General features: G+C 47.2%; 2 protein-coding genes across 22 annotated transcripts in view; one reads left to right on the forward strand and one right to left on the reverse strand.

Annotated features, from left to right (window-relative positions):
- Positions 1–11,318: 11,318 nt before the first annotated feature.
- Positions 11,319–16,518, forward strand: setd6 (SET domain containing 6, protein lysine methyltransferase). Of its 2 annotated transcripts, none has more exons than XM_071416319.1 (9): positions 11,319–11,509; positions 11,815–11,886; positions 12,034–12,178; positions 12,265–12,406; positions 12,505–12,699; positions 14,963–15,086; positions 15,185–15,365; positions 15,537–15,679; positions 15,852–16,518. In XM_071416319.1, the coding sequence occupies exons 1-9, from the start codon at positions 11,483–11,485 to the stop codon at positions 16,170–16,172; spliced, it is 1,350 nt and encodes a 449-aa protein (XP_071272420.1). In that variant the 5' UTR covers positions 11,319–11,482; the 3' UTR covers positions 16,173–16,518. The 2 variants fall into 2 exon arrangements, with proteins under 2 accessions (XP_071272420.1, XP_071272421.1); XM_071416320.1 differs by having other exon boundaries at positions 11,376–11,394.
- Positions 16,519–16,546: 28 nt separating this feature from the next.
- LOC139584447 (CCR4-NOT transcription complex subunit 1-like) overlaps positions 16,547–22,474 on the reverse strand; it is a 37,864-nt gene continuing 31,936 nt past the window's right edge. For 10 of the 20 annotated variants that reach the window (XM_071416317.1, XM_071416316.1, XM_071416315.1 and 7 more), the window contains exons 39-48: positions 19,786–20,034; positions 19,412–19,575; positions 19,184–19,301; positions 18,984–19,085; positions 18,725–18,898; positions 18,473–18,622; positions 18,037–18,217; positions 17,824–17,956; positions 17,563–17,697; positions 16,547–17,360 (exon numbers count right to left, since the gene is read on the reverse strand). In XM_071416317.1, the coding sequence (XP_071272418.1) occupies positions 17,282–17,360; positions 17,563–17,697; positions 17,824–17,956; positions 18,037–18,217; positions 18,473–18,622; positions 18,725–18,898; positions 18,984–19,085; positions 19,184–19,301; positions 19,412–19,575; positions 19,786–20,034 (1,485 nt within the window). In that variant the 3' untranslated portion in view covers positions 16,547–17,281. Of the gene's footprint in view, positions 17,361–17,562; positions 17,698–17,823; positions 17,957–18,036; positions 18,218–18,409; positions 18,623–18,724; positions 18,899–18,983; positions 19,086–19,183; positions 19,302–19,411; positions 19,576–19,785; positions 20,035–22,474 lie in introns of all 20 variants that reach the window. The other 10 variants (XM_071416303.1, XM_071416299.1, XM_071416300.1 and 7 more) reach the window with 1 other exon arrangement.

Raw genomic sequence — 22,474 nt, forward strand, 5'->3', positions numbered from 1 at the left:
GCTGCCAGTTGAGGACTTGTGAGGCGTCTGTTTCTCAAACTAATCAGCACAACAGTTTTCAGCTGTGCTAACATAATTGCAAAAGTGTTTTCTAATGATACAATTATTTTTTCTGAGGTCTTGGCTGATTTCTTTTGATTTTCCCATGATGTCAAGCAAAGAGGCACTGAGTTTGAAGGTAGGCCTTGAAATACATCCACAGGTACACATCCAATTGACTCAAATGATGTCAATTAGCCTATCAGAAGCTTCTAAAGCCATGACATGATTTTCTGGAATTTTCCAAGCTGTTTAAAGGCACAGTCAACTTAGTGTATGTAAACCTCTGACCCACTGGAATTGTGATACAGTGAATTATAAGTGAAATAATCTGTCTATAAACAATTGTTGGAAAAATTACTTCTATCATGCACAAAGTAGATGTCCTAACCGACTTGCCAAAACGATAGTTTGTTAACAAGAAATTTGTGGAGTGGTTGAAAAACAAGTTTTAATGACTCCAAACTAAGTGTATGTAAACTTCTGACTTCAACTGTAGATTTGTGTATTAGGTATTTGTTGTGGAATTGTTAGATATTACTTGTTAGATATTGCTGCACTGTCGGAACTAGAAGCACAAGCATTTCACTACACTCGCAATAACATCTGCTAACCATGTGTGTGTGACCAATAAAATTTGATTTGGGGGTGCCTGCGCAGGGGTGCCTGCGGATATAGTGTCTGATCGGGGTCCCCAGTTCACGTGGAGAGTCTGGAAGGCATTCATGGAATGTCTGGGGGTCTCGATCAGCCTTACCTCGGGTTTTCACCCCGAGAGTAACGGGCAGGTAGAGAGAGTCAACCAGGATGTGGGCAGGTTTCTGTGGTCCTATTGCCAGGACCGGCCGGGGGAGTGGGCGGCGTTCGTGCCCTGGGCCGAGATGGCACAGAACTCGCTTCGCCACTCCTCCACTAACCTCTCCCCCTTTCAGTGCGTATTGGGGTACCAGCCGGTTCTGGCGCCGTGGCATCAGGGTCAGACCGAGGCTCCTGCGGTGGATGACTGGTTCAGTCGTGCGGAGGAGACATGGGAGGCCACCCGTGTACACCTCCAGCGAGCCGCGCTTCGCCAGAAAACCAGTGCGGACCATCACCGCAGTAAGACCCCGGTGTTCGCACCGGGGGACCGGGTCTGGCTCTCGACCCAAGACCTGCCCCTCCGCCTGCCCTGCCGGAAGCTGGGTCCGCGGTTTGTGGGGCCCTTCAAAGTCCTAAGGAGGGTGAACGAGGTATGTTACAGATTACAGCTTCCCTCTGATTATCGTATTAACCCCTCGTTCCATGTGTCTCTCCTCAGGCCGGTGGTGGCTGGTCCGCTCCAAGAATTTGAGGTGCGGAAGGTCCCTCCGCCCCCTTTGGACATCGAGGGGGCCCCGGCGTTCATCGTTCGTTCCATCCTGGATACTGTCACGACCGCCGAAGTCGGCTCCTCTCCTTGTTCGGGCGGCGTTCGGCGATCGACGTCACCGGCTTTCTAGCCATCGCCGCTCCATTTTTCATATGTCCATTTGTTTTGTCTTGTTCCATACACACCTGGTTTTCATTCCCCAATCAATCTACATGTATTTAGTCCTCTGTTCCCCATCATGTCTTTGTATGTAATTGTTCATTGTTAACGGTATACAGTGGGGAGAACAAGTATTTGATACACTGCCGATTTTGCAGGTTTTCCTACTTACAAAGCATGTAGAGGTCTGTAATTTTTATCATAGGTACACTTCAACTATGAGAGACGGAATCTAAAACAAAAATCCAGAAAATCACATTGTATGATTTTTAAGTAATTAATTTGCATTTTATTGCATGACATAAGTATTTGATACATCAGAAAAGCAGAACTTAATATTTGGTACAGAAACCTTTGTTTGCAATTACAGAGATCATACGTTTCCTGTAGTTCTTGACTAGGTTTGCACACACTGCAGCAGGGATTTTGGCCCACTCCTCCCTACAGATCTTCTCCAGATCCTTCAGGTTTCGGGGCTGTCGCTGGGCAATACGGACTTTCAGCTCCCTCCAAAGATTTTCTATTGGGTTCAGGTCTGGAGACTGGCTAGGCCACTCCAGGACCTTGAGATGCTTCTTACGGAGCCACTCCTTGGTTGCCATGGCTGTGTGCTTCGTGTCGTTGTCATGCTGGAAGACCCAGCCACGACCCATCTTCAATGCTCTTACTGAGGGAAGGAGGTTGTTGGCCAAGATCTCGCGATACATGGCCCCATCCATCCTCCCCTCAATACGGTGCAGTCGTCCTGTCCCCTTTGCAGAAAAGCATCCCCAAAGAATGATGTTTCCACCTCCATGCTTCATGGTTGGGATGGTGTTCTTGGGGTTGTACTCATACTTCTTCTTCCTCCAAACACGGCGAGTGGAGTTAGACCAAAAAGCTCAATTTTTGTCTCATCAGACCACATGACCTTCTCCCATTCCTCCTCTGGATCATCCAGATGGTCATTGGCAAACTTCAGACAGGCCTGGACATGCACTGGCTTAAGCAGGGGGACCTTGCGTGCGCTGCAGGATTTTAATCCATGACGGCGTAGTGTGTTACTAATGGTTTTCTTTGAGACTGTGGTCCCAGCTCTCTTCAGGTCATTGACCAGGTCCTGCCGTGTAGTTCTGGGCTGATGCCTCACCTTCCTCATGATCATTGATGCCCCACGAGGTGAAATCTTGCATGGAGCCCCAGACCGAGGGTGATTGACCGTCATCTTGAACTTCTTCCATTTTCTAATAATTGCGCCAACAGTTGTTTCCTTCTCACCAAGCTGCTTGCCTATTGTCCTGTAGCCCATCCCAGCCTTGTGCAGGTCTACAATTTTATCCCTGATGTCCTTACACAGCTCTCTGGTCTTGGCCATTGTGGAGAGGTTGGAATCTGTTTGATTGAGTGTGTGGACAGGTGTCTTTTATACAGGTAACGAGTTCAAACAGGTGCAGTTAATACAGGTAATGAGTGGAGAACAGGAGGGCTTCTTAAAGAAAAACTAACAGGTCTGTGAGAGCCGGAATTCTTACTGGTTGGTAGGTGATCAAATACTTATGTCATGCAATAAAATGCAAATTAATTATTTAAAAATCATACAATGTGATTTTCTGGATTTTTGTTTTAGATTCCGTCTCTCACAGTTGAAGTGTGCCTATGATAAAAATTACAGACCTCTACATGCTTTGTAAGTAGGAAAACCTGCAAAATCGGCAGTGTATCAAATACTTGTTCTCCCCACTGTATGTTCACTCACGATACTTTTATAGTTTATGTTCCGAGTTTTTGGGCACTTATGTAATTATTTGTGCCTATTGTTGAACGGAATAAAAGTGTGCCTGTTTACTCTACTCTGCTCTCCTGCACCTGACTTTGCCTCCCTTAGACAGCCTTAACAGATGATCCAAGCTTCTTTGAAAATATATACTGTATAAGAATTTATCAACTCTACAAGCAACACTAGACTCTATTATTATGGTGGGAGATTTTAATACGGTCTTAAATACCTCTATGGACTGGAAAGGAAATCACACTACAAACTATCACCCTCAGGCACTTAAGGAAATCATGAATGTCATGGATATATTGGAATTAGTGGATATATGGAGACTTAAATACCCTGATCTAGTGGCGGAGGCTTAATCAAGCTAGTTGTCTTGACTACTTTCTTATGCCATTCTCTCTGCACCAAAAGTTTTAAAAGTGTTGATAGGGGACAGAATGCGGTCGGATTATCACATAATTGGCATATATATTACTCTTACAGAATTTCCACATAGGCGAGGATATTGGAAATTTAATCAAAGCCTACTAGATGATAAATTGTTTAGAACTAGGACAAAATAATTTATAACTGACTTTTTCAGACATAACTGTCACGACTTCCGCCGAAGTCGGCCCTTCTCCTTGTTCGGGTGGTGTTCGGCGGTCGACGTCACTGGCTTTCTAGTCACCACCGATCCATTTTTCAGTTTCGTTTTGTTTTGTCTGTATTACACACACCTGGTTTCAATTCCCCTATCATGTTCCCTATTTAACCCTCTGGCATACATTTCTGTTCTGTCTGTGATTGTTTGTTTCGTTAGTGGTTGTTGTTGGTGCATGTGTGTTTGTTATATTCCCTATGAGGAATTTTTGCTTGTATTTTGCGTAAACGCCGTTGGCCTAACTCTGGATGACTATGAGGACTTCTCTCGCCGCTTCCGGGCAGTCTTTGATCATCCACCTGAAGGGAGAGCGGCGGGAGAGCGATTGTTCCATATTAGACAGGGGATGAGGAGCGCTCAAGAGTTCGCACTGGACTTCAGAACTCTGGCAGCTGGTGCGGGATGGAATGAGCGGACCCTGATCGATCACTACAGGTGTAGTTTACGAGAGGACGTTCGTAGGGAGCTAGCCTGCAGGGACACCACTCTCAACCTGGACCAGCTGGTGGACTTATCTATCCGGCTGGATAACCTGTTGGCCTCCCGCGGACGTCTAGATCGGGGTCCGCCCGTTCCATTACCCAGCACCTTGAATCCAACACCTATGGAGTTAGGAGGGGCTGCTATGAGGGGGACCGGAGGGGGGACCATTCCCTGCACCAACTGTGGCCGCAGAGGGCACACTGCTGGTCGGTGCTGGGGTGTTTCTCCTGGAAGTCGAGGTAGCAGGCGGAGCACTGGTGGGTCATCCCAGGTGAGTAGGCACACAACTCACCCAGAGCCCCCTGTTGCACACATGTGGTTACCCATAAAATTTCCTGAGTTTTCCCCGCATCCCCAGCATAAGGCGCTAGTAGATTCAGGCGCAGCTGGGAACTTTATTGACCGCTCTTTGGCACATAGATTAGGGATCCCTATTGTTCCTGTTGATGTTCCCTTCCCTGTACATGCCTTAGATAGTCGTCCTTTGGGGTCGGGGCTGATTGGGGAGGTCACAGCGCCCATTGCTATGAGAACGCAGGGGGATCACGAGGAGAGAATTAGTCTCTTCCTGATCGACTCTCCTGCGTTTCCTGTTGTGTTAGGTCTTCCCTGGTTGGCCTCTCATGATCCGATTATTTCGTGGCAACAGAGGGCTCTCAAGGTATGGTCCTGTCAGTGTTCAGGGAGGTGTGTAGGTGTTTCCTTAGGTGCCACTACGGTGGAAAGTCCAAACCAGGTTTCCACCATGCACATTCCCCCAGAATATGCCGATTTGGCACTCGCCTTCTGTAAAAAGAAGGCGACTCAATTACCACCCCATCGACCGGGGGATTGTGCGATAGATCTCTTGGTAGACGCTGCACTTCCCAGGAGTCACGTGTATCCTCTGTCACAGGAGGAGACGGTGGCTATGGAGACATATGTCACCGAATCTCTGGGACAGGGATACATTCAGCCTTCCATCTCACCTGTCTCCTCAAGTTTTTTGGGGTGAAGAAGAAGGATGGAGGTTTGCGCCCGTGTATTGATTATCGAGGTTTAAATAAGTTCACGGTAAAATACAGTTACCCGCTACCACTCATAGCCAGTATGACCGAGTCATTACACGAGGCGCGCTTCTTCACAAAATTGGACCTCAGGAGCGCTTACAACCTGGTGCGTATCAAGGCGGGAGATGAGTGGAAGACAGCATTTAGCACCACTTCTGGGCATGAGTACCTCGTCATGCCGTACGGGTTAATGAATGCTCCATCAGTCTTCCAATCCTTTGTAGATGAGATTTTCAGGGACCTGCACGGGCAGGGTGTAGTGGTGTATATAGATAGCATTCTAATATACTCCGCTACACACGCCGAGCATGTGTCCCTAGTGCGCAGGGTGCTTGGTCGACTGTTGGAGCATGACCTGTACGTCAAGGCTGAGAAATGTCTGTTCTTCCAACAGTCCATCTCCTTCCTAGGGTACCGCTTTTCAGCGTCAGGGGTAGAGATGGAGAATGACCGCATTTCAGCCGTGCGTAATTGGCCGACTCCAACCACGGTAAAGGAGGTGCAGCGGTTTTTAGGGTTTGCCAACTACTACCGGAGATTTATCCGGGGTTTTGGTCAGGTAGCGGCTCCCATTACCTCACTGCTGAAGGGGGGACCGGTGCGACTGCGGTGGACAGCTGGGGCGGACAGGGCTTTTGGTCACCTGAAGGCTCTGTTTACCTCGGCTCCCGTGCTGGCTCATCCTGATCCTTCCTTAGCATTCATAGTTGAGGTGGACGCGTCCGAGGCAGGGATAGGGGCTGTGCTGTCTCAGCGCTCGGGTACGCCACTAAAGCTCCGCCCCTGTGCATTCTTTTCGAAGAAGCTCAGCCCGGGGGAGCGAAACTATGATGTGGGGGACCGGGAGTTGCTGGCTGTTGTCATGGCTCTGAAAGCGTGGAGACATTGGCTTGAGGGGGCTAGACACCCTTTTCTCATTTGGACTGACCACCGCAATCTGGAGTACATCCGGGCGGCGAGGAGAATGAACCCTCGCCAGGCAAGGTGGGCCATGTTTTTCACCCGTTTTGTTTTCACCCTTTCCTACAAACCAGGTTCCCAGAACGTTAAGGCAGACGCACTGTCCCGGCTGTATGATACAGAGGAGCGGTCCACAGATCCCACTCCCATAATTCCAGCCTCTCTCCTGGTGGCACCGGTGGTGTGGGAGGTGGACGCGGACATCGAACGGGCGTCACGTGCAGAGCCCACTCCACCTGACTGTCCAGCTGGGCATCTGTACGTTCCGTTTGATGTCCACGATCGTTTGATCTGTTGGGCTCACACGTCACCCTCCTCTGGTCATCCTGGCATCGGTCGGACGGTGCGCTGCCTTGCTGGGAAGTACTGGTGGCCCACTTTAGCTAAGGACGTGAGGGTTTATGTTTCCTCCTGTTCGGTATGCGCACAGTGCAAGGCACCTAGACATCTGCCCAGAGGGAAATTACAACCCCTTCCCGTTCCACAGCAGCCTTACCTCAGGTTTCCACCCCGAGATTAACGGGCAGGTGGAAAGAGTCAACCAGGATGTGGGTAGGTTTCTGAGGTCCTACTGCCAGGACCGGCCGGGGGAGTGGGCGGTTTACATCCCCTGGGCGGAGATGGCCCAAAACTCCCTCCGCCACTCCTCTACCAACCTATCACCTTTTCAGTGTGTGCTGGGTTATCAGCCGGTCCTGGCACCATGGCATCAGAGCCAGATTGAGGCTCCTGCAGTGGATGAATGGTTTCGGCACTCAGAGGAGACATGGAACGCTGCCCATGTGCGGCTACAACGGGCCATCAGGAGGCAAAAGGCGAGTGCCGACCGCCACCGCAGTGAGGCCCCGGTGTATGCGCCGGGGGATCGGGTCTGGCTCTCGACCCGAAACCTGCCCCTTCACCTGCCCTGCCGGAAGCTGGGTCCGCGGTTTGTGGGGCCATTTAAAGTCCTGAGGAGACTGAACGAGGTTTGTTATAGGTTACAACTCCCCCCTGATTATCACATTAACCCCTCGTTCCATGTGTCGCTCCTCAGGCCGGTGGTGGCTGGTCCGCTCCAGCAGTCTGAGGTGCGGGAGGTTCCTCCACCCCCTCTTGACATCGAGGGGGTCCCGGCGTATACCGTACGAGCCATCATGGACTCAAGGCGTCGGGCGAGGGGCCTTCAGTACCTCGTGGAGTGGGAGGGGTACGGCCCGGAGGAGAGATGCTGGGTACCGGTGGAGGACATTCTAGATCCTTCAATGTTACAAGAGTTTCACCGTCTCCGCCCGGATCGCCCTGCACCTCGCCCTCCGGGTCGTCCCCGAGGCCGGTGTCGTCGCGCTGCTGGAGCCGCGCGTCAAGGGGGTGTACTGTCACGACTTCCGCCGAAGTCGGCCCTTCTCCTTGTTCGGGTGGTGTTCGGCGGTCGACGTCACCGGCTTTCTAGTCACCACCGATCCATTTTTCAGTTTTGTTTTGTCTGTATTACACACACCTGGTTTCAATTCTGCCCCCTCAAACGATGTGCCGTGCACCAATATGTCGTCTAGGTACACAACACACTCGTCTCTCGGAACCCCCGCCAGCACTCTGTCCATGAGCCTCTCAAAGGTGGCAGGAGCATTACAGAGCCCGAAGCACAGCACCTTGAACTGCCAATGGCCCCTATCTGTGGAGAAGGCCGTTTTTTCACGTGCCCCTGGCGAGAGGGGCACCTGCCAGTAGCCACTGCGCAGATCAAGGGAGGAGAACCACGAGGACCCTCTCACGTGGTCTAGCGACTCATCAATCCTCGGTAGGGGATAAGAGTCTTTAGTGGTGACAGAATTTAGGCCCCTGTAGTCAACACAAAACCTAAGTTTACCGCCTTTCTTAGTCACCATGACGACCGGCGCGGACCATGGGCTATCTGATGGCTCAATGAAATCAGCCCGCAACATGTCAACAATAGCTGTGTCTGCTGCTTCCCTCCTGGCAAGGGGAATACGACGGGGCCGAATTTTAATGGGTCGGGCGTCCCCAGTGTCTATTTCGTGCTGAACTAGGTGCGTTTGTCCTACCTCATCTTCCCCCCAAGCGAAGCTATCTTTAAAGTCCAACAGCAGCTGCTTTAACTGTCTCTGTTGTCCCTCATCCAGACCCTGACAGTTCTTCAGCCACACAGCCTCGACGGCGTCGATAGCTTCCTCCTTCCCCCCGTCGGGCTGATGGGGTGAAGGAGCCAGTGTGTTTTGGGCTACTGGGCTGCCTGTGCTTGCACCATGATGGGGAGTGAAGGCCGTCGCCGCCGGAGACAGCTGCTGGGATGGCACAACGACCAAGGGAGCAGCCGGGATGACCGGTGGAGTTTCTGCAAGCTTGGAGGAAGACGGAGGGACAGCCCTGCCCCCTGCTGGCCCTCCCGAAGGCGACATTCCCACTGTGGGCCCCCCCGACAGCCTCAAAGTGCCCGACGCTAAGTCCAACTGAGCCCCACAGTTTTTCAAAAAAGTCCATTCCCAGTATACAGGGGTCCTGCACCGCTGCTACCCACACCGGACACCCCCACAGTTCTCCCCCCCACAGTCACAGATAGCTGACACTTCCCTAACATGGGGGCTAGCTCCCCCGTGACAGTCCGTAGCTGGACAAGGGTCGGCTCCACCCGCACCCCAACAGGTAGTATGTCTGGTCTCACCAGGGTTACTGTAGAGCCCGTGTCGACCAGGGCCAAACATTCCACCCCCTCTACCTTGACGTTGACATTGCAGAAGTCCCCAACGGTGGTACGTCCCACCACAACTACCGGACTAGGAAACACGGCGGCAGCTACACCCTGGGGGAGCAGGTCCCCACCCTCTTGTCTGCGCTGCTGGGTACCTCCTTTGCTTACAGTGGGTTCGGGGGCGGGGGGGGTGGGCCCGCGCTGCCCCCTGCGCGAGAACCCGCTGTCGTTTCCCTGGTGACGGGGGAATCTGCCACACTCCCGCTGAATGTGGCCAGGTTGGCCACAACCCCAGCAGACAATAGGAGTTGAGCTGACACTGCGACGTTGCCTGGAGCCCCTCTCCATGACAAGCGAAGCAGTCTTGACTAGCCCGCCCAACTCGTCAACCCACTCTGGTTTTGTGACCCCTGGCACCCCAGCCACCGCTGCTCTCACCTCTGGTTGACTGGCGACTTCCACTCTCACTCCCTCACCCCAGATCAGCTCCCTCTTCCTGGCTATCTCCACTGCAGCCCGCAGAGATGGTGGGTCCGCCATCTGAACATGCTTACCCAGTTCGGTGGAAGAGAGCGCTCTAATAAAACTGTCCCGTGCCAGCTCGTCTTGCACCCCAATCGGCATAGTTGCATAAGCCCGCCTGGTCAGGCTCAGAATACCACTTGCCAACGCCTTTAATGATTCCCCCTGAAGTCTCTTTTTGTTACTCAGTTCAATCCGCAGCATGTTGGGCTGCGCGTCGCTGCCGAAACGGCCCCCCAATGCCTCCACTAGCGCACCGTAGTCGCCCCTCTCGTCCGGGGCTAGCGTTAGCAGGCATTCCGACGCCTCCTCTGCCAGGCTCAGGGCAAGCTGTAACGCTTTCGTCTCGTCAGACCACCTCCCGGCTCTAGCCAACAACTCGAATTGAGTGAAAAAAACGTCCCATTTACCTTGTCCATTGAACTTTGGTAGTTTAGCCGCTACCGTGGCTAATGGCAATAGGTCGCTGCCATCTCTGTTTACATAAGCAGGCCCAGCCATTTCCGCACCCGGTGACGTCGATATCCCCGTCGCCGTGACGTCTGCTCTCGAGCGGTGTGAAGGAAAACCCGCCAGTTCTGCCATCTTGCTGACTGACAATTTAACTCCCGCCAGGTGGCTCTCCAGCTTTCCTACGGCAGTCGCCGCCTGACCCTCCCGACCGGCTACCCCCGAGTCCACAACGGAGACTTTGTCCGACTCTTCCTTAATTTTCCGCCTCGCCCCAAGCATCATGACCGGAGATGCGAGTCACGCTAAAGCCAACCCGGCCTATACTGAACAGCTAACTCGCCTAGTCTCTATCCCGTAGTTCGAAAGCACTTCTGACACCAATGTAATGACCCGGCTGGGTCATAAAGGGAAAAGAGACGGACTCTAGGTGTGCAGGTCAGAACACAGGTTTATTCCTAAACTGGGCTATTGTTCCGGCCACAGCCCACGCCGCTAAATGCCGAACGTACACAATGTTACCCTGTCGAGTTAAGGGTCACTCTCATAGGAACAGATCAAGGCCCCGAACAGAAAAGAAAGAAAGATGAGACAGTAATCCCTATTTATGCATTTCCAATTACCCATCATACCCCCCCAACCTTTCCATCTGTCCTGACATATTTAACCCCTGCTAGTAGCCATGAGTACCATAACACACCCACAAACACAGAACACAATACCGGGTCGTTACAGTATATAGTAGGATACACAGATTCAATATAGCCCATCTAGTAGGCTATGCAGTATTCACACACAGACAGCCTTGTATTTGGATGAAAAGTTTTGTTTTGTGGTGTATGTTTAACACACAAGGGTTTTTGTTTGTTGACATTTTAATAAAGTAATAAAGTTAATAAAGTCTGACTTCCCTCCCACCATCCATGCTATTTACTGAGTCATTATGGTTACTGAGATCATTAATTTAAATAAGAAATCCCAAGTAGGTCTATAAGAGCATAATTATAGACTACAAGAGCATAATTAGAGAGAAAATAATAAGTAGGCTACATATAATAAGTAGGCTACATAATAAATTAGGCTATATTTTTCAATAATAAACACAGCCAGAATTTTTTTGAAAATTAAGGGGGGAAATGAAAATGTAATCACAATGACCAACCATGCCGAAAGAAACTTTAACAATTAAAATAAATATTTTATTATGTTTTGACATGACCATGTAGTACTGCGACATGACGTCAAAGATGCGACACACGTGGTTTACGGAAATGAACACATGCCAATAGCGTAAGCTTTCTGGAATCTACTTTGTATTAAATTATTCGTGAATTACACTAATATTTGAGTTGTCCAACAGCACAGTTTCTTGCACAGCATGGCAACCGATGCTAAAAGACTCAAGGTAGAGATATGGTTTATTTTGCTAAGCTACATACTTGTCAGCTATGTTGGAAAAGGCGTTGTTGTTAGTGATGCGACTAGCTAGCTAGCTAGCTCTTGGGTTCACGATTTCAAGTTATGAATGCTAGCTAGCTTGAAAGTTACCAACCCGTAAGAATAACTAGCAAGCTAGGTGAATAAGAATATTTGATAGTAGTGTTTTTTTGCACGTGTCAATATGTTTAATCTTACCGGTCTGCATCATTGATTATTGTTTGGTCATGGGAGTCGTGGTCGATGGTGTGATGATCCTTGTTTCCTGTGTAGACAGAGGGCAGCGACCCTCTCCAGAGCTTCCTGCAGTGGTGTGAAGGAGTGGGGCTGAAACTCAACAACAAGGTAATCAGAAAGCGTACAAAGACATTGTCTGCAATTTGTAAAATGCCATGTATTTCACATACCTACAGGAGTATTGGGGGTAGAACTCACCAGACGATTGCTATGGGTTCTGTGTTAATGGTCATTCAGTTGTGTTCATTCTCCAAGGTGTACATCAGCAAGGAGGGCACAGTGGCAGAGTATGGCATGCTGGCTAAGGAGGACATAGATGAAGGGGAGTTGCTCTTTACTATACCCAGAATGGCTCTTCTGCACCAAGGCACCACCAAGGTCCTGGCTGTGCTGGAGGAGGGTGAGACTGCAACACACACACACACACACACACACATACACACCTCTTGTCGGAGGCCCCCAAAGAAAACATCTGTTCCTCCCTAGGTAAAGCATCTCTGGAGAACACGTCTGGATGGGTGCCCCTCCTCCTGGCACTGATGTATGAGTACACATCTCCCCAGTCCCACTGGAGGCCTTACCTATCCCTCTGGTCTGACTTCACAGCTCTGGATCACCCCATGTTCTGGTAAGGGCAAACACATACAGTATTTTCTAATATTCTTGAGTTGAGTAAACTGTTGCATTTGAGTATTCTGAGTTGTATTTTGTGGATGTGATTTGTAGGTCAAAGGATGAGCGGGACAGACTCCTGAAGGGGACAGGGATCCCAGAGGCGGTGGACACTGACCTCACCAACATCCAGAAAGAGTACAAAGACATCGTCCTACCTTTCATTACGTTACACCCTGACCTGTGGGACCCAGAGAGACATACACTGGACCTCTACAGAAGCCTGGTGGCTTTTGTCATGGCTTACAGGTGAGGTTGTATGGCTCAGGCACCAAGGAAAGCATGAGGAGGAGTGGGGTGACAGGCTTTCTACTAAGCTGCTTGCACCTTTGGAACATATTGCATAGGTCTTCATGGGTTCAAAAAGTTAGACCTGTTCCGAACTGGATCCGTGGCTTTCCCACCTGACCAGATATGCATAAATTAAAACATTTTAAAACCAAAACCTGTTCCGAATGGACCTGAGAACAGTCAGACCAGTTCCGAAAAGGCCAGTGGAAAAACAGATCCAAACAGACCGCGCCGTTTCGGATCCGAGAGAAGAAAGAGCGAGAAAGAAACCCCTGACCGGCTGCTACCAGCGCCATCAATAAATGAGCAATATTGGCCAAATGACCCACAGTTATGTGTCCTTAACTGCCTATAACCCAATAAAAAAAAATATACAAAAGTCATTGGTGTAGCATATTCAAAATGTTATATCCTATTGTTTTTGACTTTACTTTATATTTGTCCACCTCAATGTTCAGCTGTCAGAGATTTGAGTGCTAAATACATCAAGGCATTGTATTTATATAGGCCTAAGCGCCACTGTACGATATTAATATTTAAAATATAAAGCAAGAGAAAGCTAGCGCTAGAGAGACCAAGATAGAGATGTGCCAGCGCCATGTTCCCGACATCGACATGCATTTCTTTATGCTTGTCAGATAGTTAATTACCGCTATAGAGATATAGTTGTAAAGGGGGCAAATTTGTTACTTTATCAGAATATTTTTTTCTCAAGTTCAGGAGTCAGTTGGAACGCTGATGTGTACTGCCTTCATAGCTAAGCCTAATAATAGCCATAACACACTAAACCTTCACAAACATTTCGTAACTTTATTAGGGTAATATCAAAAGTAGGCCTGAGTCATGTTATTGAGAAAATATGAACAGGTTATTATATTGCATCTTGCACTCTTTTGGTTTTTCCTTTTCATGGTTTGAGTGCAAGTAGGCCTGCAGGTAATTATATTGCGGCCAACACATTAACTTAATTTGGCCAAAGAAAATGTCTCATCAGAATTAAACAAAACACGTGTTGCATATCCTATTTAGAGAATTGGTTCAAACCTAAACAAAAGTTTTGAACAGGCTAGGCCTAGCTTGCTGAAATTACCAACAAAGCGAGTGCCTACCGCAGACCTACCCAACGAATTACAGCAATAGGCTAATGCTATTTATTTTACAACAGGCCTATTTTTTAACCAATCTTCAACTAATACATAGAACAAAATTAAAAAGACAGTTCAAACACAATTTTTTAAATGTATCAACAAAATGAAACAATACTTTTTGCATATATAAAGAACTGGCTTAGATTTTTTAAATATGCCTACAATAATAATAATAAATAAAAGTAAGAAAATTGTTGGACCCGTGAAGACCACTACTGCAAAGCAATCGGTTACACTTCTAAGGTGCATAATTTAACAGTTACAAAAGTTGACAGTACTTCTATGTATAAATCAATATCTTAGTATTTACAATTTAAGCCCATATTTGTATTATTAATTATACACAAATCACTGAAAGCTGAAGTGTAACTGGATAACCAAGCTAAGGAGCAGCAACTTAAAACTTTGCTGATGTGTTTTGGGAGAACCAGGTTTGTTTCTGGCAGCATACATTCAACCCAGATTCTCCATAATATTCCTTCAAAAGCCACTCCTGTGATTGGGTGATGATTTCCACACACCACACCCCTCTTGTGTGATTGGATGATTTATACACACCACACCCCAGGTAACCTAACATAGCAGGTGTAAAAGAAACACCCAAAACTAGGTCCCCTACATACTGTTCTTGATGAGAAGAAAAAAACTGTCAGGTTTTCTTCTGCACTGTTCAACCAATTCAGTAAATGTGGAGGAGTTAAGATGGAGTGTTAACATCCAAAAGTGGAAGTCGCGTGACTCATCACAGCCTCTTTTCCATTTCCCCTGAAAACCGGAACATCCGGTTGTTGGGGACTCGGCAGAGGCTACACCCCAGGTGAGACCAGTGTCTTACTATACAGTACTATAAGGAAAAACTTCATGGCTGTTTAAACAGCATTCTCCTTCATTACTTGTGTCCAGCTTCATGGTCCATCAAGCTTTGGAGGTGATTTCCTTGTCATGGATTTGTCCTTCAGTATGTTGTCCATTTTGATGGAACGGCTGGAGTTGATGCTTTTGTAGTGCTGCTGATCAGTTTGCTGTTTGGCTCTGAATACAATCCCATACTCTATTTCTCATTTCCTCTGCAGTTTCCAGGAGCCCCTGGATGAGGAGGATGAGGATGAGAAGGACCCCAATCCTCCCATGATGGTGCCCATTGCGGACATGTTGAACCATGTGTCAAATCACAACGCCAATCTGGAATACACACCCGTGAGTAAAACCCCCCTACAGTTGACATTCTGTTCACTAATCCTATATAGTGGGTGTATAGCAAGAATATGATGTCCTTTTTCTCTCTGCATTCACAGGAGTGTTTGAAGATGGTGTCAGTGCGAAGTATCCGGAAAGGAGAGGAAGTGTTCAACACATATGGTCAGATGGCCAACTGGCAGCTCCTACACATGTATGGCTTTGCTGAGCCATATCAAAGCAATAGCAACGACACGGCAGACATACCCATGTCCAATGTATACAAAGCAGCTGTGCAAGGTGATTACTGATCAGACATGCTGACTAGGGGTAGACAACTGCCTCACATTTTGTCATTAATACACTACACAAACGGAATCAACCCAAATTAGAGAACACAGTTCTAAATTATCCTTATGGTTTCACTTTGACAAATTCACATCTGTTCCATCTTCTTCATCCACATCTCAGTGACTCGGTCTGAAGCTGAACAGCGCCTCCTTGTGGAGAAGTGGAGTCTTTTGTGTGAGATGGAGATGGTTGGAGACAAGGGAGTGTTTATCTTCGGAAAGTCAGGGTCCCTCACTGACACAGAGATGTACACAACACTCAAGGTAACCATATTAAGAGCTCATAGTTGTATATTTAAGCAATGGGGGGGTATATGGCAAATATACCACGGCTGTTCTTAGTCACGACGCGACCCGTAGCACAATTATAAGCTGGTTATATGGTTTGATATATCAGGGCTCGAACCAGTATACATTGCTGTTTGCCTCTCCCTAGATCCTGTGCATGTCAGTAGAGGAGTTTGAGGACTTCAGAGAGAACGAAGGCTGGGAGGAGGCAGATGATGACGAGGAGAAAATGTTGCAGGCACTCTCCAACGAGGGCCTGCCTAGTCTGCTCCCTCTCTGGAGGCGTCTGGTGCACGCTGCAGCCCGCTTCACACTGGACTCTTATGGGGAGGACATGCTGAAAGACAAGGTGCTGCTGGAGGATAAAGATGGCTATGTTAAACTGAGCAGCCGGCAGAGGAGAGCACTGCAGGTCCGCTACGGACAGAAGACTATCCTGCATCAGCTTCTGGAGCTCACCAAACCATAAGTTACCACAAAATCCATCCCAAAGCACTCCCTGATTTGTTATGACCTCCACTCAAAACAAGCCCAAAGGGTTAGAGCCAGTGGCCAGCTTTCGGCCTATTGTAACTGAACATATTTGGAAAACTGATTTACCTGTATATCCTTGTGAATTTGTATGTGACTGATGAGCAATGGCTTCTTTGAGACTGTTGGAAGTACTGCGCCATACAAGGTCCTTCATGGGTCACTATAAGTTACCCAAACCGGCAATGGACCTTAGGTGGCCGCAGCTGTCGAGTGAACTGCTTGTTAAACATATCGTAATGTACACTGCTATCATGTTTTGCATAATAAAACAAACAGCAGTCTCCATTTGTTATCACTGAGAGAAACAAATGCAGTTGAATTGTTTAATGAGTTAACTACAGTATGCATACATACAGGAAATAAGTAGCAAGAACTAAAGGACTACAAAACACACACGGACCAATACATTTACAAAACATTCAAAATCCTTACAAAATGGGCTGTATTGGTCCACAATTTGGATCTTTGTACAAATTTTAAGGTTCAATTAGTCATCTCAAATTTCCCAAGTGCCGGGGAGAACCTAACCCACTTTAAAATGGAAACACCATTGACCCCCACCACACCCCAAGCAGATAAAGGAGTGAACCCAGGAGAATCTAGTGCACTGCCTTTCTTCCCACTCAAATCAAAAATCAGGCTGCTTTTTTTAAATCCACTATCCATTAAGCCTCAACGCAAATGAATCAGTCAAGAAATATGTAGAAGGGAGACAAAACAGGGCTTTGGTAGTGAGTGAATGTGTGCGTCTGTACACGTTAGATCATTTGTTGGACACTCCTTTCAGACATGTAGCTCTCTCCCTTTTAATATTTACATCAAAATTATATTAAACAGCATTAACAGCATTAACTTCTCCATATCCAGGCAAAAAAAAAAAAAACTTAGATCCATGAGCAGCAGTCCTTAAACTTCAAATCAGTGTTTCCAGTTCATCCAGTGCTAACAGTAATGTAGGAGGGGGGAGGGAGGGGGGGGTGCAGCTGTGGGGTGGGTCCAGGGATGGAGGGTTTGGCCCTAGCATCTCTCCTGCAGACTGGCTGACTAACTGGCACCAGTGCCCTCCATCACCTGCTGAGCCTGCTTTTGCCCCATGCAGCACTGAGCCACTGACTGGAACAACCTGAGAGAGAGAAGACAGCGGAGGGCGTTTAATCCAAGTCCTTCCATTGCAGCTTATCTTAGAATGATATTTCTTTGTTGAATAAAGCAGAGCATGAACACAACGTGCTGCTAACTGGTTATCCTCCAGCTACTACTCTGCAGGTGAAGTCATCTCAGCTGAGTGAGAAGCCAACTCTGGTAGAGAGTGAATGAGCACATACTTTTCGATCTCCGGGGCACAGTGCACAAAGTCGTGGCTCCAGAACTTGAAGGCAGGGTTCTTGATGAGCTCGATGAACGTGATGAGCAGTCCCCAGGGGTGAGGCCTGTTCACAATCAGCCTCTCCAGAAGAACCCTGCAGACAGGAGCAAAGGCTACTTAACGAAATACACTTGGAAAGGAAACGGATCCATGAAATGCAGGTAGTTCTGCAATGCCTGGTTTTCATATGCATTAACTTTTTGTAGAGAACAACATTTACCTGGTGATCTGCTCCTGGATTGCCTCTGTGTTGGCCTCAGCAAACAGATAGAGCATGGTGCAGCTGAAGTAATGGGTGTGGCTGTTTGGGTAGCGCAGCTGATTAGCAATCGCATTCAGGAAGAGATAGCGTCCTGGGAACAAAGGAATGAGAGAATACCACTGTATACAAAAAAACGTTTAAAAAGTATGCTTTCGCATGTGTGTCTCTTACCCTCAGTGTCCAGGTCCACAGCCAGGTTCTGGAAGATGTCCATGTGGGCTGAGTGAGTGATGGTGCTCATGGAGGGAGTGCTGCCCTTGTTGTGGATGTGTGCGATGGCCTGGGTCCCCACATACAGCACCAGTGCATTGATCAGCTGGATGTTGTAACGATTGCCTGGCTCATTTGACACCTAGAAGAGGGTTGTTCGGTAAAAAGGAGAACAAAAATGTAAAACCAACACTACGCAATGGAAGGACACTAGATTTGTTTGCATTGCTTAGATCTTCAGACACGCAATGAAACACCCATGTACGATGACACTTCAGAAACAACGCATGACAAAAATCCACATTTGAACATTCGCTCAGAGTCAAAACTTAACCTGGTCTAAAGATGTGTCGTTGTGCTGCAAATACTTCCAGGGACCCAGAGTGGCGCCCCCTACCTGCAGATTGCTGCGGAGCTCAGAGAGGAAGGTGACAGGGGAACGCGTCTTCAGGTACGAATCCAGATCCTTCTTGAACTGAGAGGGCATCACTCCGGTGAAGTTAGTGAGGATGCGCGGAGCAATGTTGATCTCGCTGAGCATGTCAACCTAGTAACGAAAAAGTTTAAAAAAAGATTGACTAAACCTTAAGAGTTACAGAAGACCATTTCCAGTGTAACAAGGTATTTAGGGTCTGTCATTCAGCTGTACCTTCAGATTGGGAGTGAAGGGGTCTGGAAGTCTCATATTGCGTGGGAAGGCACTCAGGATCAGGTTGCGGAGCTGGATGCAGTTGGGCGGGATGACGTCACAGAAGCCGTAGTGGTAGTCACACAGGAACTCTGGGAAGTCATGCAGCAGGACAAGCAGGACACGCAGGGTACCCTGAGGACAGGAGAAAAATCCAGTCAGTCAGGTTAATAGTCATTTCAAGGGGAAAAAACAACAACATTTAGAGCAGTTTACATACCTTGTAGAGGATTTGCATAGGTTTGTTGAGCTCAACATTCCTCAGGAAGGGCGCCAGGTATTTGAAAAGATCAATGAGCAGCTGGGCATACATGGGCCAACCCTAAGAAAAGAGAAAACAAAATGTTATCAATGGTTGCTTTTAAGCAGCAAAAACACCCACCCAGACATTGCACTAACACGTCAGTGACTTGTCCTTGCCTTCTGCTGTGGGGTGTGTGCCAGCATCCTGGCGATGAAGATCCGGTGAGAGATCAACTCCAGCCAAGCATAGACAAAGCCAGGGGCTTTGGTAGGCCTCAGGATGTGGAAAGTGTTGCTGTGGACATAAGGGGAAAAAACTATACATCATACAGAGTTGAGGAAAGTAAACTAAGATGTCTTGACAATCAGTGACCAATATTGTCTAACAGACATGGCAGCATTTACCAGAAGGCGGTGAGGGTCTGGAAGTTGATGGTCTCCAGCACATGCTCGGGGGCATTGAGCTCGAGCAGCAGCATGATGAAGATGCGGTGGTAAGGCAACTGCTGAAACTCTGTCTGTCTTACATCATGGTCCTGGATCAGCACTCCAACCACAATACCTAGAACCTGAGACCAGTCAAGGGGCATTTAGATGAGCCCAGTAATCATGACATCAAGAGCATTTCTTATCTTAAATCTGATATGTATAAAAAAAAAAATACATTTAGTTGATATCGCAGTTTGAGGTCTTCAAATGTAAGATTGTCTTTGAGAGATCTTTACAAAGCAGAAAGCTTATTATTCAGCCTCCATGATGAGCATCCTCCTAATTCTTACCTTGTTGAGCAGGTTGATCTTGGTGACTGTGTTGGTGGCCTCTCCAGAGTGCTTGACCAGCAGAGCGATGAGGCGAACAAAGGCGTCCAGGTTGTGGTAGCACTTGGCTCTGATGATGGCGGCGCTGGCTGCAGGATTGTGCTGCTGCTCGGCCTGGGCGCGGTAGCTGATCTCCACACACATCTCTGTGCACAGCCGGAAGAAACGCGTGATCAGGTCATCAGTCTTCAGAATGCCCTGCTGGTGCATCTGGGGAGGACAGTAAGTACAGTAGTGAGAATTGCCATTCGCTTCTACCGTCTTCCATAATGTAGTTAGAATTGTTGTTTATTTTTTTCCTGAAATGAACAGCTACTGTGTATTTGATTAGGGATCCCCATTATCTGGTCCCAAGGAAGCAGCTACTCTTCCTGGGGTCCAAACACATTAAGACACTTACATTACATCATAGAACACCACATATCCATAACACAATATTACATTGTATATGTCAGTAGCTGTGCATCTCTTCACAGTTCCCGCTGTATTTTTATCTGATTCTACTGCTTGCATCAGTTACCTGACGTGGAATAGAGATCAATGTAGTCATGGCTCTATGTAGTACTGTGCGCCTCCCATAGTCTGTTCTGGACTTTGGGATTGTGAAGAAACCTCTGGTGGCATGTCATGTGGGGTATGCGTGGGTGTCCAAGCTGTGTGCTAGTAGTTTAAAAACAGACAGCTCGGTGTATTCAGCTTCTCAACACGTCTTACAAAAACAAGTAGTGATGAAGTCACTCCACCACTGAGCCAGGAAAGATTGACAAGCATATCATTAATGTTAGCTCTCCGTGTACATTTAAGGGCCAGTCGTGTTGCCCTGTTCTGAGCCAATTGCAATTTTCTTAAGTCCCTCTTTGTGGCACTGGACCACACGACTGAACAGTAGACCAGGTGCGACAAAACTAGGGTCTGTAGGACCTACCTTGTTTAGTGTTGTTAAGGCAGAGCAGCGCTTTATTATGGACAGACTTCTCCCTATCTTAGCTACTGTTGTATCAACATGTTTTGACCATGACAGTTTACAATCCAGGGTTACTCCACGTAGTTTAGTCACCTCAACGTGCTCAATTTCCACATTCATTACAATATTTAGTTGAGGTTAAAGTGAATGATTTGTCCCAAATACAATGCTTTTAGTTTTAGAAATATTTAGGGCTAATTTATTCCTTGCCACCTATTCTGAAACTGCAGCTTTTTGTTAAGTGGTGCAGTCATTTCAGTCGCTAACGAGTATAGGTGTTCAGTCATCCGCATACATAGACACTGGCTTAACTCATTAGTAAAGATAGAAAAAAGGGGCCTAGATAGCTGCCCTGGGGAATTCCTGATTCTACCTGGATTATGTTGGAAAGGCTTCCATTAAAGTACACCCTCTGTGTTCTGTTAGACAGGTAACTCCTTATCCACAATATAGCAGGGGTGTAAAGCCATAACAAAAAAGTCTTCACAAGCAGACTATGATCGATAATGTCAAAAGCTACACTGAAATTGAACAGCCCCCCCCCCCCCCCCCAATCTTATCATCAATTTCTCAGCCAAACTGTAACAGCTGTGCTTGTTGAATGTCCTTTCCTATAAGCAGCTGAAAGTTTGTTTACTGTAAAATAATGTATCTGGTCAAACCATTTTTTCTAAAAGTCTACTAATGGTTGGTAACAGGCTGATTGGTCTGCTATTTGAGCCAGTAAAGGGGGCTTTAGTATTCTTAGGTAGCGGAATGACTTATGCTTCCCTCCAGGCCTGAGGGCACACACTTTCTAGTAGGCTTAAATTGAAAATATAGCAAATAGGAGTGGCAATATCATCTGTTATTATCCACAGTAATTTTACATCCAAGTTGTCAGACCCCGGTGTCCTGTCATTATTGATAGAAAATCATTTGTTCCTCTTCCACACTCACTTTACAGAATTCAAAATTACAACGCTTGTCTTTCATAATTTGGTCAGTTATACTTGGAAAAGTATAGTTTATTTTATTGTTTAGTCATGATTTCTCAATTTTCAATACCTTTGCCAATCGGTTGTGCAGGCACACTTATTTTCCATTCCCTTTGCCTCATCCCTCAACCATACAATTTTTCAATTCCTCATCAATCCACAGGGATTTAACAGTTTTTAGTCATTTTCTTTATGGGTGCATGCTTATTAGTAATTGGAATAAGCAATTTCATAAATGTGTCCAGCGGCACCACAGACCAACAAATATTTACATCAACATAGGAATCGCTACAAAATGTATTGTATGACCTCTTATACACTATATTAGGCCCAGACTTTGGAACTTTGGTTTTCCTAGATATGGCTACTGTGCTGCCATCCTGTTAGAAGGTTATTTTATTACAATGGTTAAAATGGATTTTCATTGTGTTCCATGGTGTTATTCGCCCCCTAGTGGAGCTTTCTGGTACTTAGAAAGACTACGCAAACAGGAAGTAGAGAATTCGTCCGCACGCATAGAAGCAGCTAAAAACAACGCTACGGTGCAGGTCTTCCAGTGTAGTTATTTCTTGTCACGCTTCAGCCTGGGAAAATATTTGTTTGTAAGTTCGATTCAACCATTTAGCTAGTGATGATAATCTTGTTATTGATAGAGTTGCTTACATATCAATGTTGGTTGGTTGCATTTACTCACAAATTGCAATGCCTT

The sequence above is a fragment of the Salvelinus alpinus genome, chromosome 9 (genome assembly GCF_045679555.1).
Source record: "Salvelinus alpinus chromosome 9, SLU_Salpinus.1, whole genome shotgun sequence".
Classification (NCBI taxonomy): domain Eukaryota; kingdom Metazoa; phylum Chordata; class Actinopteri; order Salmoniformes; family Salmonidae; genus Salvelinus; species Salvelinus alpinus.